Here is a 14,523-nt window from a genome sequence, read left to right as displayed (position 1 = left end):
CTCCCTATCTCTCCATCACTCTCTCCCTTTCTCTCATTCTTCCTCCCTATATCTCCATCACTCTCTCCCTTTCTCTCATTCTTCCTCCTTCTATCTCTCTCCTCCTCTTCTTCAACCAAACCTTAGCATTTTTTTTTTGTTGGCAGTTATTGATTGGTTCATACTTCATCAGCAATGGTGATCACGCTGTGGCTCCAAACGCTTCATGAAGCTTCACTGGGGTTCATGAATCCTCATTCTTCCACTCTTATTTTATTTTCTGCAGATGATGACCAATACTCAGCCACTAAAAGCAAGACCAGTGATGACATCATGAACTGTGCCCAGTTCTCTCCGTACTCACAAGACCACCACCCCGAGTCCAACTACTACCCCTACGCTGCGTCCCCTAAAGGTACCACAACTACCGTCTGTTCAGAATTAACCAACTACTACCCCTACGCTGGGTCCCCTAAAGGTACCACAACTACCTTCTGTTCAGAATTAACCAACTACTACCCCTACGCTGGGTCCCCTAAAGGTACCACAACTACCTTCTGGGCAGGCAAATTTCCAAAAATTACAGTATCAAATGTTCAAAATCATACAGGGTATAGTAAACAAACATTCAGTATGTACCAGGCTAGATCATTAGAGCACAGAAAAGTCTTTGAATCTAAAACAAATACTATTTGAACGCAGGTCTGGTTTAGATTCACTAACTACATTCAAATGATATCAGGGATCATTGTTCTGATAATTGTAAGAATCTCTGGCAGCTTTTGTTAATCAATGTATTATTATTATTAAGTGAGACAGGGTCATTCCAGCGAGTTCTTCTTGCTGTCTCTGTGATTTTCATGTTTAATCTGTGCTCTACCACTGTAGGAAAAGAAAAAAGAAATGTGAGAAATATTACGTTGATGTTTGTCTTCATCCTGCACTGCAAAGCTCTCTGTCGTTGAATTTATTATCTGTCACTGAGGGGCTTCTATATTTATTTATTCCATATATCACTTCCTTATTAATTTCACAAATTCCTTTTAAAATATTATGCCTGTGTTTCTCTATGCCTAATTTCAGATTCAAGTTATTGATTTATCCTCTTACCATTCATCCCGGCAACCTCTTCTCTCTCTCTATCTCCCCCCTCTCCCTCTCTCTCTCCCTCCCCTCCTCCCCCCTCTCTCTTCCTCTCCCCCTCCTTCTCTCTCTCCCCCCCCTCTCTCTCTCTCTCTGCCCAGCTCCTCGTGCTCGAAGGTTTTCTTCAGGAGGAGAAGAGGATGGTTGGAATCAGAGTCTTAACAGAGTATGACAGTACTTTTCTCTCTCTATCTCTCCCTCTCCCTGTCAGTATATCCCTCTTCTCTTGTTAAACACACTCTCACACACCCTAGACTTGCACACACCTCAGAGTGCTTGTATTGGGTGAACAGAGTAACATACATAAGTCCCATACACAGACTATTAGCTCAGGACGTAAGAGCGGTTGTCTGGCAGTCGGAGGGTTGCCGGTTAGATCCTCTGCCCTGGGTGTGTTGAAGCGACCCTGAGCAAGACACGTAGCCCCCATTTGCTCCCGACAAGATGGCCGGTGCCTTGCATGGCAGCCGTTCACCATTGGTGAGTGACTGTCTCTGCGAATGGGTGAATGAGAGGCATCAATTCAAAAGCACCTTGGGTAAAAATCCGCTTTACCAGGCCGACAAAGGTCAGTTTGGCTGCATTTCTAAATACGTTTTCAGAGTACAGAGCTTGCTTCTCTTCCAGTGGCAATCAGGCATATTCTTTAAAGATAATAGTACATTAAATAAAAGATAAAAATCAATGGAACATGGAAATGTAAAACCAAAGTCAAGATAACGAAATGCTCCCCTTAAGGATAGCTATTTCCTTGCTCTGTCGTCTTTTTTGATCCGGCAAGGTGTTGTGGTAAATATTTGATTACGTTTCTCGACAGGATGCGAGCACATTACTGCTAACAGCGGGAGATGGCCCCTGTTTTGATGCGTTCCTGTCAAATCTGATTAACGGAACACTGTTCTCCCTGATAGCATATGCACATAAATAATCTATTATAAATGGCTACACACTAAATATTTACAGTGCTTTGCACAGTGTGTGTGTACAGTTATGTGTCGGATTGGACCACATTATTTTTATACTGAATCATTTGTTATCCTAATTTCATGTAAGCCTTCCGGTCTGTTTGTATGGACTAGATTTAAGCCTCATTTGGATGACGCGAATCAACACTATTAGTATATACCAGTAAACGTAGTCTATTATAACATGTATTTTCATAAATAAAATGAGCGGTTTCATTGAAATGTAATTGAAACCATTTCTTTTATTGATATAATCATTTAGATTTGGTTGACATATGCAGAGATGAATGGATATTCCCTGAGCAGAGCCGTTGACAGCGTTTGACAGCTTATTTTAGGAAAGCTGGCAAAAGGTGACACTGAGCCATTAGCGGTTGTAATGTGCAATCTGGTCATTTATAACCCTGACCGCACAGAACTGCCACACAGAGAGACGAGCATAACATATGCCCTGCCAGTGCGTGGCAGCTTCCCCCTGGCCAAACACCCCCCTCTGCCCAGCCCCTTTCTCTCTGATATCTATCTATCTATCTATTTCACCTGCTCTTTCGCTTCCTCACCCCCTGTCTCATTATCTCTCACCTGCTCTTCCTCTCTCTTTCTCTCTCTCTCACACACCCTCTCTCTCCCCTGCTTTCTCTCTATCCCTCTCTCACACCTGCTGTCTCTCACACACATTCTCTCTCTCCCCTGCTTTCTCTCTATCCCTCTCACGCACCTGCTCTCTCGCTCTATATCTGTTTATCTCACTCACCTGCTCTCTCTCACACACTCTCTCTCTCTCTCACACACACACACGCACACTCACACACTCTCTCACACACTCTCTCTCTCACACACACACTCTCACACACACACACACACTCACACTCTCACTCTCTCTCTCTCCCACGCACACACACATACTCACACTCACACACTCTCTCACGCACTCTCTCTCACACTCACTCACTCACTCTCTCTCACTCACTCTCACACACACACTCTCTCTCACACACTCTCTCTCACACACTCTCACACACACTCACTCTCTCTCACACGCACACACACTCTCTCTCACACACTCACACTCACTCTCTCACACACTCACTCTCTCTCTCTCCCACGCACACACACATACTCACACTCACACACTCTCTCTCACGCACTCTCTCTCACACTCACTCACTCACTCTCTCACTCACTCTCTCACACACACACACTCTCACACACACACACTCACTCACTCTCTCACACACGCACACTCTCACACACACACTCACTCTCTCTCACACACACACACACTCACTCACTCACTCACTCACTCACTCTCTCACACACACACACTCTCACACACACATACTCACTCTCTCTCTCTCTCTCTCCAGGTGCAGGGTGGGATTGGCAGGCTCATTCTGAAGGAGGAGATGAAGGCTCGGTCTGGTTCCTATGACAACGACCCCTGGGGAGGCTCCCGCAGTTCTCGGAGCGGCAGTAAGGAGGCGCTGCAGAGCAGCAGCTACAACAACACCCTCAACGGCTGTGAGGACACCACCCTTACTCTGCTTTACTTTCCCTTTTCTGTGTTTAATTTATACCCCGCCCTCCCTCCCAGCTACGACAACACCCTCAACAGCTGTGAGGACACCACCCTTACTGTCTGCATCTCCTTCTGTGTTTTATTTACACCCCATCCTCCCCTCCCAGAAAATGTAACAGTACGGAAAGTTCCCAAAAAGGTACAAATGCTTGTTGCTGGGGCGGTACCCTATTGGTTCATAAAATTATACCCCTAGCCAGCAAATGCAAATGCCAGTTGGGCGTGGCTGTACAAACAGACAATGTGACTCAGTACACAGACGCACATGGAGACTAAAACATACAAGGAAAAACAAAAGTGTAATTTCATTGTTTTGGGCCACATTTCACTTATTGGCCAATTTTATTCCTAGCCAGCGGTCCTCTGCATGCTGTGTGCAAAAACATCTAAAGTCATGACTGCAAACCCAAGAATAACCCTACTGTACCACAATCCAGAATTACTGGATGTTGGAAAATCGGTATCAGAGTTGCCAGCATTGTGTCTGAAATCCCCCTTCCGAGAGAAGATGTAGGCCCAGGGTTGCCAGATCATGAGGAGAGAATGAATGGAGCAGAGATGCAGTAGTGGATGTGGAAGGCTTGGGTAGGGATGAGTAATGACTTGGTATGGAGCTTCACACAGCTCTGTACTGCTACTGCTTGTGGATTGGTCAGGTGAATCTGAGACCTCAAACCCTTTTTTGGGGGGCATAATGTAGTCAACCCACCACCTTTTTTTTGGGGGGGGGGGGGGGGGCATTGAATTACAAAAGTTTTTTACACTTGTTTGGTTGAAGTGAACGTTCAAACCACAACACTGCAATCTGAGAAAGAGGAAAAAACGATCTCCACGCCCGATTTAAAAATGCCTGTTTCAGCCCCTTCCCGGGTGCTTCTGGGATTGACGAAGACAGATTTCATCCTGTGGAGGCAGGAGGCTCTCCTTCGCAGCGGAAGGCGGAAAGCTCTGCTTGTCTGTTAGCTCTTAAAAGAAACCTCAACCCCGCCTGTCTGTCTGTCAGCCGGGAGAGTCCCGGGGGAGCTTCGAGCTTGCCGCATCTGCGTCGCGTTTGGAGAAAAGAGACGCTTCCACCTCCGTGCTGCGCTCTGTCGGGCTCCGCGGCTGCTCCTGCCCGATTCAGAGCTCAGTGGCTGCAGCTCGTCGTGTCTGGAGCTCCCCACGTGGCCCGCCAGCAGCCTTAGGCACAGGCCTTCACCCCGTCACTTTACATCACCCTGGGCCGTGTCTGAATCTGCTTACTCGCCTGCTATCGAGTATACAAGTTGTACACAACTTGTGCAGTGTGCAACCTGTATGTATACTCAGTAGTAGGCGAGTACCTGTTTAGGACATGGCCCTGCATTTTCTCAGCCAATATAAACTGCTGTGAGCTCTCCCGGGACTTATTTGTCTGAGGTGCAAGATAGCCAGAACCAAATCAAACTGCATGTCAATTTTATCGGCAGTGCACCTTCTACCTTTACTGAGGAACCAAATAGTGCACAGGCCTTTGGCAGAGGTGGATAGTCCAGCGGTCAGAAAGTAAAAGTCCTGCCAGGTGTTTCTTCCACTGCTGGACTCAGTGGTTTCAGTGACTGATTTCACTAATGAACGGTCTGCCTCCTGGCTGGAGAACTGTGCTAATGAGACAGTTCGGGTGACTGGACCAAAACACCGGGGAGGACTTTCACTTTCTGGACCTAGATTTTACACCTCTGCTCTCAGAAGGACAAGCAAGCCTAATGAAATAAGAGATCAGTGAAAGCCAGCGTCTGTGATGCCCCTTCGGAAGCTCACTGTGCGAGAGTAAAAGTTGCTCTTTTAAAAGTTAGCGCCGACTTTAGCGCTGTACGTTTTATCGCGCGCGGGCAGGCGATGGAGCGGGGGCTGTAAAGTGGGGGATTGAGTATCCCCAGGACCCTGGGGCAGGCTGGGTCTGTTTATTCTCAGACGTGGTTTTATGACTTTTCATCGAGCCCGCGCCCGACGGGCGGACCGCGTCGGGGGAGCGATCCGATCGAACAGAAGCGCTCATTATTACGGCTCGCAAACGAGATGGCTGCCGCCGGTGTGTCGCCGCCTTTCGAAGGGTTTTTATTTTATTTTATTTCTTTATTTATTTCTGACCGGGGGCTGTGTCTGTTTTATGTCTTTCAGCTCCCCGATCGCAGTACAGCGCAGACAGTGGTGAGTGACTCATTGTGTGTGTGTGTGTTCGTTTTTCTGTCTTTGTGGGGTCCCGTGTCTGTCTGTGTGTGTGTGTGTGTGTGTGTACGTATGTGTGTGTTTGTGTATTTGTCGGTGTGTGCGTTCATTTTTCTATCTTTGTTGGGTCCCATATGTGTGTGTGTGTGTTGTGTGTGTGGGGTGTATGTGTGTGTGTGGTGTGTGTGAGTGTATGTGTGTATCCATGTGCGTGTGTAAATGCGTGTGTGTGTGTGTATGACTGTGTGTCTGGTGTGTGTCAGTGTATGTGTGTGTGTGTGTGTGTGTGTGTGTGTGTGTCCTCCTCACCACAGACACCAGTGTGGGAATGCAGGGCAGTGTGTATGAATGACCTCAGACGGCCGAAGCAGGAAGTGGGCTTCCATTCTTCAGCGACCCCTTCACCTCTGCTTCTCCGTCTGGCTCAAGGGGTGGCATTGTGATGCACCCGCCGCAACAATTACCGTCCGGAAACTGTCCACACGCAAGCCCGCTGCGATCGCTCCCCACGGAGCCGTCACAGAACCGCCTGTACCGCAAACTGGATTAGCCGCCGCGTCCTGTCTCTCACACTCATGGGAAACAGCGCTGCCAACCCTTCACAGGGCAACAAGTGTGCTCATACAGCACGGCAGCAGTTAGTCAAATGTCCATCTCATTACATTACATTACATTACATTACATTACATTACATTACATTATTGGCATTTGGCAGACGCTCTTATCCAGAGCGACGTACAGTTGATATGTCAAAGCAGGAGACAATCCTCCCCTGGAGCAATGCAGGGTTAAGGGCCTTGCTCAAGGGCCCAACGGCTGTGCGGATCTTATTGTGGCTACACCAGGATTAGAACCACCGACCTTGTGTGTCCCAGTCATTTACCTTAACCACTACGCTACAGGCCGCCACCCGTCTCCATTGATCGTGAATTTGGAATAGAAATGGAGTTACTGGACGGGCTACTGCACGGCAGAACCCCAACCAGCCCACCTGATTTTACACGGCTGAACCTGAAGTAGTTTTCACGTTATCACGTTATTCTGTTCCTATTCTATTCTATTCTATTCTATTCTATAGCTCGGGCGTGAGTCTTATTGGCGGTTCTGAATGTTGCTACATTGTGTTCCTGTGTAGCCCAGTCGTGCTTTTTAAGCAGCCTGTAGCGCACACTTTCGCCTAATCTGATTCGCAGAGGAGATTACCTTAGCGTTCAGCACATTCTTACTGAGAAACGCAGGTAGTCTGGGGTGATCCAGCTTTGGGGTGATCCAGCTTTCGCACTGAGAAATCGATCAAACCGCGGATGACATCTATCCGTTGCTGAAAGCTCCCAGGTGCCCTGCTGACAGATGTTTTTCCTGACTCCCTGTCGCCGCGGGTCTCCGTACGGCAGCACCGCCATTGATCATAGCTTCTTGTAAATGTCAATCAGCTGTGGGTATGTATGGATGCATCTCCAGACCGTACAGAATGTTCTCAGTCCTTCTTTGTGCAGTTAACCAGGGTTACGATGGGGCACGCTATCACTCGAAGGCCTTTTTTTTGTTTGACATTCCTTGTATGACTTTCCTCCCCACATATTAGGGAAATGATGATCGCAATTAGCCACTAATTGCATGATTAGTCAGGTGATTGAGCTAATCTAGTGCCTATGGAGACTGCATGAGGATAATGATTGTAAGGCAAGTTGAAATCCTCGTGGGTCACATGCTTTTGTACAAATGGTGACCCTGACTGCAGGAAATAGTTCAAACTGAAAATAAGATTAAACAAAATTTAAACCGTGTAATGTACATTTGTGAAATATGAGGCACAAGATTGTTGTAAAAGCTGCTTTCAAGTTACCTGAAGTGCATTATCTTGCTTTGAACCATATTATAAAACCCAGCAGGTGAATGATTCTGCAAGCATCTACAATATCCTGCATTACACACACACACACACACACATGCACACACACACGTACAGTGACACCCTTCATTAGCTCCACTGGCTGTCGGGCTGGTACTATGACAAAAATGCATCGAGTACACTGCTGTGCAGCTGCTGCCCCCTGGCGGTTACACTGTGGAACTGCACGTGTCTACATCGTCATCTGTGATGAATAAGGTTTATGGGTTGTAAAATGAGCAGCAGCATAGCTGGATGACTCACAGGCAGTTCCAATGACAGCAGGTGATCTGGAAAGAGGGAAACTGATTAATTAAACCAACACTTAAACTGATAGGCTATCCCAGTCTGCTTTGCGTAGTTACCTGGATCAGCAATCAGGCAATTAACTCGCTGAATACTTAATACCAGTGGGTATATCTAATTACTGCCGATGATGAAAGCCTACTGCCAGAAAAATGAAATATCAATTGTGTTAATACTCGACTCAGTGCTGTTAAAGAGTGGAAGATTAAATAAAATGGATAAGAAGAAAAAAAAAGGAATTATGGAAATGAATGGCCAGTTTTGCAGACAGAGATTTCCTCCATACAAAACTCTATTTAGTCCAGGACTAAGCTTAATCTGTGTCTTTGAAACCAGTCCAAAGTCTTTTAAACTTCGATGTTGATTGGCTATTCTGTGGCTGCTATGATGGTGTGTAAATGTTCTGGTAATGTAAGAGGATAGTGAGTGTTTTTTGCTGACGTGGATTTCTCTGGTCTGCTCTCTCCCATAGACCCCTGCGTCACCGGGACGACCTCGTTGCCAGGCTACGGCAGGAACGGGCTGCAGCGGGTAAGACCAGGAGCCTGACGCCCACGGGGGCCTGACCCCGCAGACTAGAACATAAAGACATCATAAAACATGGATGAGGTTTAGACATGAGTTATATATTGCTGGCTAGGGTTTCAAATTTATGTGTGCAAGCATACTTTTCGTACCTTTATTTCTGAGAGCGTATCTTGTACATACAGGCTACAGGAAGTTATGACATCTGACATAATAATAATAATCATATAATTTGATCTACTTTGATCTCAGATTACAGAATATCAGCACAGAGTAATTGCAGAGTGATCTATGCTTCCCTGACATGTTGTGCGTTCAGTTTGTGGTGAGCTTTGGTGTGATTGTCTTTTTCAGCCGCAAAGTGCAGATTACTACGACTATGACAGCAGTGCGGTGAACTGGGGGATGAGAGGTAAGCTGTCGCTCCATCACGTGCCTGGAATAAGAACGCTGTAGAAATGCTGTGTTGTCATACAACAGAGCTATAGGGAGTTAGAGCAACATCTGGAATATAGATAAGAGCAATACACTCACGTGTCTTTAAAATCCCCACTGTAAAACACCTTAACAAGTGTTTTAGTCTTCTAATGGGATGTAAAATATTAATTTATTCAACGAATTAGAAGATTATCCTAGTTTTGTTTTACCGTTTGCTTGACAAGTGAAATTTTCTTGGCAAATCTGGAAGTTACTTAGACTGTCTCCTCATTGGCAATATTGTTTTACTTATTTAGTAAAAACGTAATAAAAAAGGTTTAAGAGAAGTTATCTGTTGTGCACGTGGTAACCCCGTATTTCTCTCATCTCTTCACAGAATACAAGGTGAGACACTAAGCTGAGAAGAGTTCCACTGGTCAGAGTGGAGGGCTAAACATCGCAGTAAACAACATTGTGTTTAATAACACAGAGAAAAAAATACGGTTCTAAATAGTAGATAAAATCCAACCGCTGTTTCACCAAACAGGGCAGAGGGGACACATTTAGCACAACACACTTTAACATTTAAATTTAAATGAGAAGAAAAAGTAAAGAGTGATTTTCAGGCACCAGTACTTGAAAGTATTCTTGTGCTTTAAGTAAAGCAATTAGCAGAATTTACAAGACAACAGCGGAGAAACATTTGTATGTATCCGCAGACATAAACTGCACATAAAATAGCCTGAGTACGTTTACCTATTTAATAAGGCCAAGGTGTTAACCGTGTTTGAGATTATTTCCACTCTTATGGAACTAGGATATAAAGTAAAATACACTGAAATAAACATATTAGCTATATATTGAGACACTTTATAATATATTGGCAAATATCCTAATTATTGTGACAAGTTATAGTAATAGGCTATATTACACCTCTGTGGAATATATATCATTATATTTTCCACGTATTTGTAGGATATTGCAGTGTATCGTTTGCGTATCTGAGGAAGTCCCAGCCAGCGCAGGCTTTGAGGGTTAAAGCACACTTCCCACAGCCAGACGCTGTGAGGTTCCGACTGGCCGGCCGAAGTCACAGTTCCTACATCAGCTCCTACAGTAGCCCTCTGAGTGTCAGGCAGAGGTTTGCGAGGAAAAATTCCCTCGGCCAGCGACAGTAGTCATGGCTGCGTCCTGCCCGAAGATTGTCGGGGTCAAAAACAGGAACTGGATACGAAACTCCAAACGGTGACTTGAGAAAACACGTAGGCTACTTGTCTGTGACGCTGCCGATGTGAAGGCTCAGCCCAGTAGAAGTGCCGTTTTCTTTATATGGCCTTTAAGGAAAACCAAATTAGTGTGCCTAATTTAACTTTTTAAGTCTTTCATTTTTTGTGTGAGAACTTCCTGACGACTTTCTCTCGCCTCTCCTCCAGATTTACCCGTATGAACAACTGGTAGTGACCACTAGAGGGCGAATTAGACTGCCAAACGATGTAGACAGGACCAGGTTAGAGGTGAGAACTGTGGAAACTTTTACGGTTGATAAGTATTGGTTTCAAACTATTGTGTATTACTGTTGAGAAGTTACTGCTATATATTAAATGAAAAGAGCATAGCTACAGTATTTCAAATGTGATTTTTGTTTTCTACCCTAACTGAATATTTGCCTGGCAGCGCCACTTGTCGCCGGAGGAGTTCGGCCAGGTGTTTGGGATGACGATAGCGGACTTCGATCGGCAGGCTCTTTGGAAGAGGAACGAGATGAAGAAACAAGCCAGGCTGTTTTAAACGCCGTTGTCTTGGTTCTGCTTCCGGTTCTGATCCCACAGAAAAGGACCTGGCCCGACGGTCCTCACATTGCAGTTTGGAACCAAACATGGCTAACAAAAACACTCCGGCTCAGATACAGAGTGCTCGTCACGACGTTACCATGGCAACGTGAGGTGCGGAGAGACTGGGGTGAAGACGTCTCGGGACGGCGATGTTCTAAAATCCCGTTCAGTATTTTAATGTATCTTTTATTTTTATTATATCGGTTCAGGTGCGTCACTCCACGAGACTAAGAACTGCCCTTGTGACACGCTAAATGGAGAGATTTCGCCTTATGTTTAAGCAGTAACGTGTGCACCAGAAAAAGGGTTTGAACGGACTGTATTTTAGCATACCAGGCACATCGCCAGAATGTCGTATGATGAAACCATCATCACTTTGTATCTCAGCGCCCAATCAACGCCCAAAATGTACTTGTGCAATCTCACCGTAGGTTTATTGTTGTTTTGATTAATTCTGACGTAGTCTCTACTTATCCGAGTATGCGATGAACGGTGTGTGATTTTGATTTAGCGAGGGTGTGTACCAAAGTTTTATGGAAAAAATTAGATGCAGTTTTTCCAAAGTGCATATCAAAATTAGCTCCTGATTTATTGATTTTCGTGTGAAACCTATCTCTAGTTCATCTTTTTTCTTTTTTTTTTGTTTCTTTTTTTGTTGTTGTCCTGGCTCATAGTTATCTTAGTTTTGCTTGCAGTCAGTATTGAACCAATATTTTTTTAGTCTGAATGTATTCCTCGTTATGGGCTGTCTAACTTTTCTTTTAAAAATTGCCATTTTGCAAAACGTGTGAAAAGCTTTGCTTTCTCATAATATTTTTTCCTGCAGCATTGATAAGCATTGCAACAATAAGAAATATATGCACAAATATAGCTCATGTGACTATGGTGGGATCTGAACCAATACGCCACTGACTTTGCACACATACCTGCTACAGTGCTCAATGGCTTCATTGAATATTGCATATTAGTTTGTACTTACAGTCTTTTAACATCATTATTACCCAACCTTATTTTAACCAAATAGAGTTTATTTCCTGTGGTGGGATTTCTTTAGAAGCACTCCCCAGCCAAGCCAAAGTTACTGTCCTTCATGTTTGCAGTAAATGTTCTGCTGTTCAAGCTGATTTTATGTCTGAAATGTATGTCTGAATTTTGCCTTCTTTGCTTTCTTCTTCTGAATCTTTGATTGGTGGAGTTTAATCGAGGTCAAAATCGAATGCATTCTAGTTATGTACAGTAAGCCAGAACTGTTATTACAAACGTTCCCAATAGAGAACTTAGATAATTTTGTCATTCAGTAATAACGATACTGCCAACTGGTGAAACGTGGTATTACATCATGGGAAATTTACCTTTTGCTTATTTCCATGGTTAAAGCACAAAATCATGCCATTCACAATATTAACCACCAGTGCTGTGTTGTAGATGGTCGATTGTATTTTTAGGAGCAATATCAGGTCCAGTACACAGAATAACTCAATTATTAAATACATTTTTTAAGTATTGGGGTCAAAGTGGTATTTTTAAATTGTACATTTTCTGTTTTGTAACTGTACAATCATCTCCCTGTACTTTACCTGTCAGTGCTAATATTGGACATAGTATGACTTTTATTTAAATAAAATGCTGTTTTCACGTGTACGGTTTTGATGTGTGCTTTTATGTATCTTTTTTTAAAACCCTTTGAATTAATTCAAGAACCTACCATCGCAATAAACGATTTCTGGAAGGATTGAAAAAATTACTTGTTTTGGGCTATGTTCGGAGCTAACGGACACTGAATAAAGATGACGTATTGTGACTGTATTGCACGTGCTGATGGTCAATTGGCCTGCTCCTTCTGTGTTCTATACAAACCGTACAAACTTCTCTGCCAGAAATGATATGCAACTAATTATACGTTGTTTGCTTCCTTGCATGCGGAACACTCATGCACCAAAACTTTTTGAAGAGGCGTTGATGCTTGCATCGGTTTACATCATGGTCTTACGGTACATCAGTTCTAGACTAGTTGGTACTTATGGATAATGGCCTGTATTTTTCTCTGAAAAACATTTATACCGCAATGTTCCAGTTACATGGTGCTCACCAATTTGTTTGTGACATTATTTCCCAATTTACACACCCAACCCTTGCGCTGCTTTTAATCTCTCGAATTGCTTCGTGGTGTGATGCTTGCAGCAAATGGCTTCGTTTAAGTACATGTAGCTAAATGAAAACACGTTGCTCAACACGAGTACTAATTCATTCAACCACATTCATGCGAATGGAGATGATACTGCTTTTGCAGATCTTGCATGTAACCGTAAAGAGCCGCAATGGTCTCAGATAGCGCAAAACAGTGAGTGTGGCTCTTTCACATCTCAGTTTGAACCAAAAAAAAAGCGTCTTGGTAGAGTTTATGAACCGACGCACTTTTTGGATTAACTAAAATCGGAAGGATATTTCAGTCATCCAAACCCACTGTGAGAGCTTCGGAAAGATACTATCTTCCGTGAAATGTGTGTGTGTGGGGGGGGGGATTACGGTTCTGCAAGACCTGTTCCAGCTGCACTAGGACCCAACTGAGTGCTTAGGAAGTGTACGCGCCATCCGCTCTGACTCGGTCAACCCTTGTCACTTACTGTAGGCTGAGGGGCACGTTGGTTTGGGCATGTATTGCTCGTAAAACTTTGAAAAAAATAAAATAAAATAACCAACGGGCAATCTATACCCCTGAGATGGACACCAACAGTGGTGATAGTAAGTAACGGATCCCCTTTTCCATGTCATGTTGATTTAAGATTTCTGTAATTTGAGTTTAGCTCGTCACACTTTATCTGGCAACGCGCGCGTTTCTTTGATTAAGAGAACATTTTCAGTTGGCAACCGTCTTGGCAAGTGTTTTATTGGTGGAGGGGATTGTTCGTCCCATTTCTTCGAAACGTATTTCAAGTTGCGTTCAACACTGAGAACATTGTGATGTATTGGTAGCAGCCTGCGTAAAATAGGCAGGCTAAAATTCAATTTTGTTGCAAACCCGTTGTCCTTAATGTTGTGGCTGCTGCTGCTGATAATGTTGGTACTGATGACGGTTAGGATATACGATGAGACCAAGACCAAAAAGGCGCTCCACCCTGGTCAGTTAGAACATAAAAACTATCCTGCTGTTTTATGACTTCTGGGGGCATACAGAACAGTAGTCCTACAGGTACCTGTTCCGTTATAGGGGTCTGAAAGTCGAAACGCATCATTAACACAGTAATGTGGGTCTCTTGGGGAAAATTATGTACTTGACTTCGTTCAGGACAAGAACCTAACACTGAGGCAACAGGGAACTCGGCGTGTAATCGTTTCGTGTGTTTATAATGGTATCGGTGAACATTACGATGCGTAAAAACAACGTTTACGTCGCTGCGGACAACTGCAGCCAAACCGGACGCACGTGGAACACTGATTAAATAAACTGTGAATTGTTTTCACCGTGAGTAGCAATCATTCTGTCACTATAATTACTATAAACTCTGACTGTGCATTCACTGTGAACTTTGTGTTGGTGGAAGAATTTTCGTGGATGTAATGTCAATAAGAAATCGAGCCGTTTTTCACTGATAGCTGCTGATATACTTTCCTTCTTAGAATACCCGATAGCTGACTGAATAGCGCGCAACAGTCTGTATTACAACCGTTCCTGCAACAGCTTACATAAAAAAACACAGT

At 44.2% G+C, this 14,523-nt stretch overlaps 1 protein-coding gene and 1 pseudogene across 1 annotated transcript in view; both read left to right on the top strand.

Annotated features, from left to right (window-relative positions):
* The window catches only part of LOC133132589 (actin-binding LIM protein 3-like), an 88,940-nt pseudogene extending 79,478 nt beyond the window's left edge, over window positions 1–9,462 (top strand).
* A 3,996-nt stretch (window positions 9,463–13,458) lies between these two features.
* Window positions 13,459–14,523, top strand: part of LOC133132819 (actin filament-associated protein 1-like 1) — a 35,791-nt gene continuing 34,726 nt past the window's right edge. Inside the window, exon 1 of the mRNA XM_061248570.1 lies at window positions 13,459–13,566. Coding sequence (XP_061104554.1) covers window positions 13,545–13,566 — 22 coding nt within the window. The 5' untranslated portion in view covers window positions 13,459–13,544. The remainder of the gene's footprint in view (window positions 13,567–14,523) is intronic.

Source organism: Conger conger, chromosome 7, assembly GCF_963514075.1.
Source record: "Conger conger chromosome 7, fConCon1.1, whole genome shotgun sequence".
Classification (NCBI taxonomy): Eukaryota; Metazoa; Chordata; class Actinopteri; order Anguilliformes; family Congridae; genus Conger; species Conger conger.
This window is presented reverse-complemented; position numbering and strand designations above follow the sequence as displayed.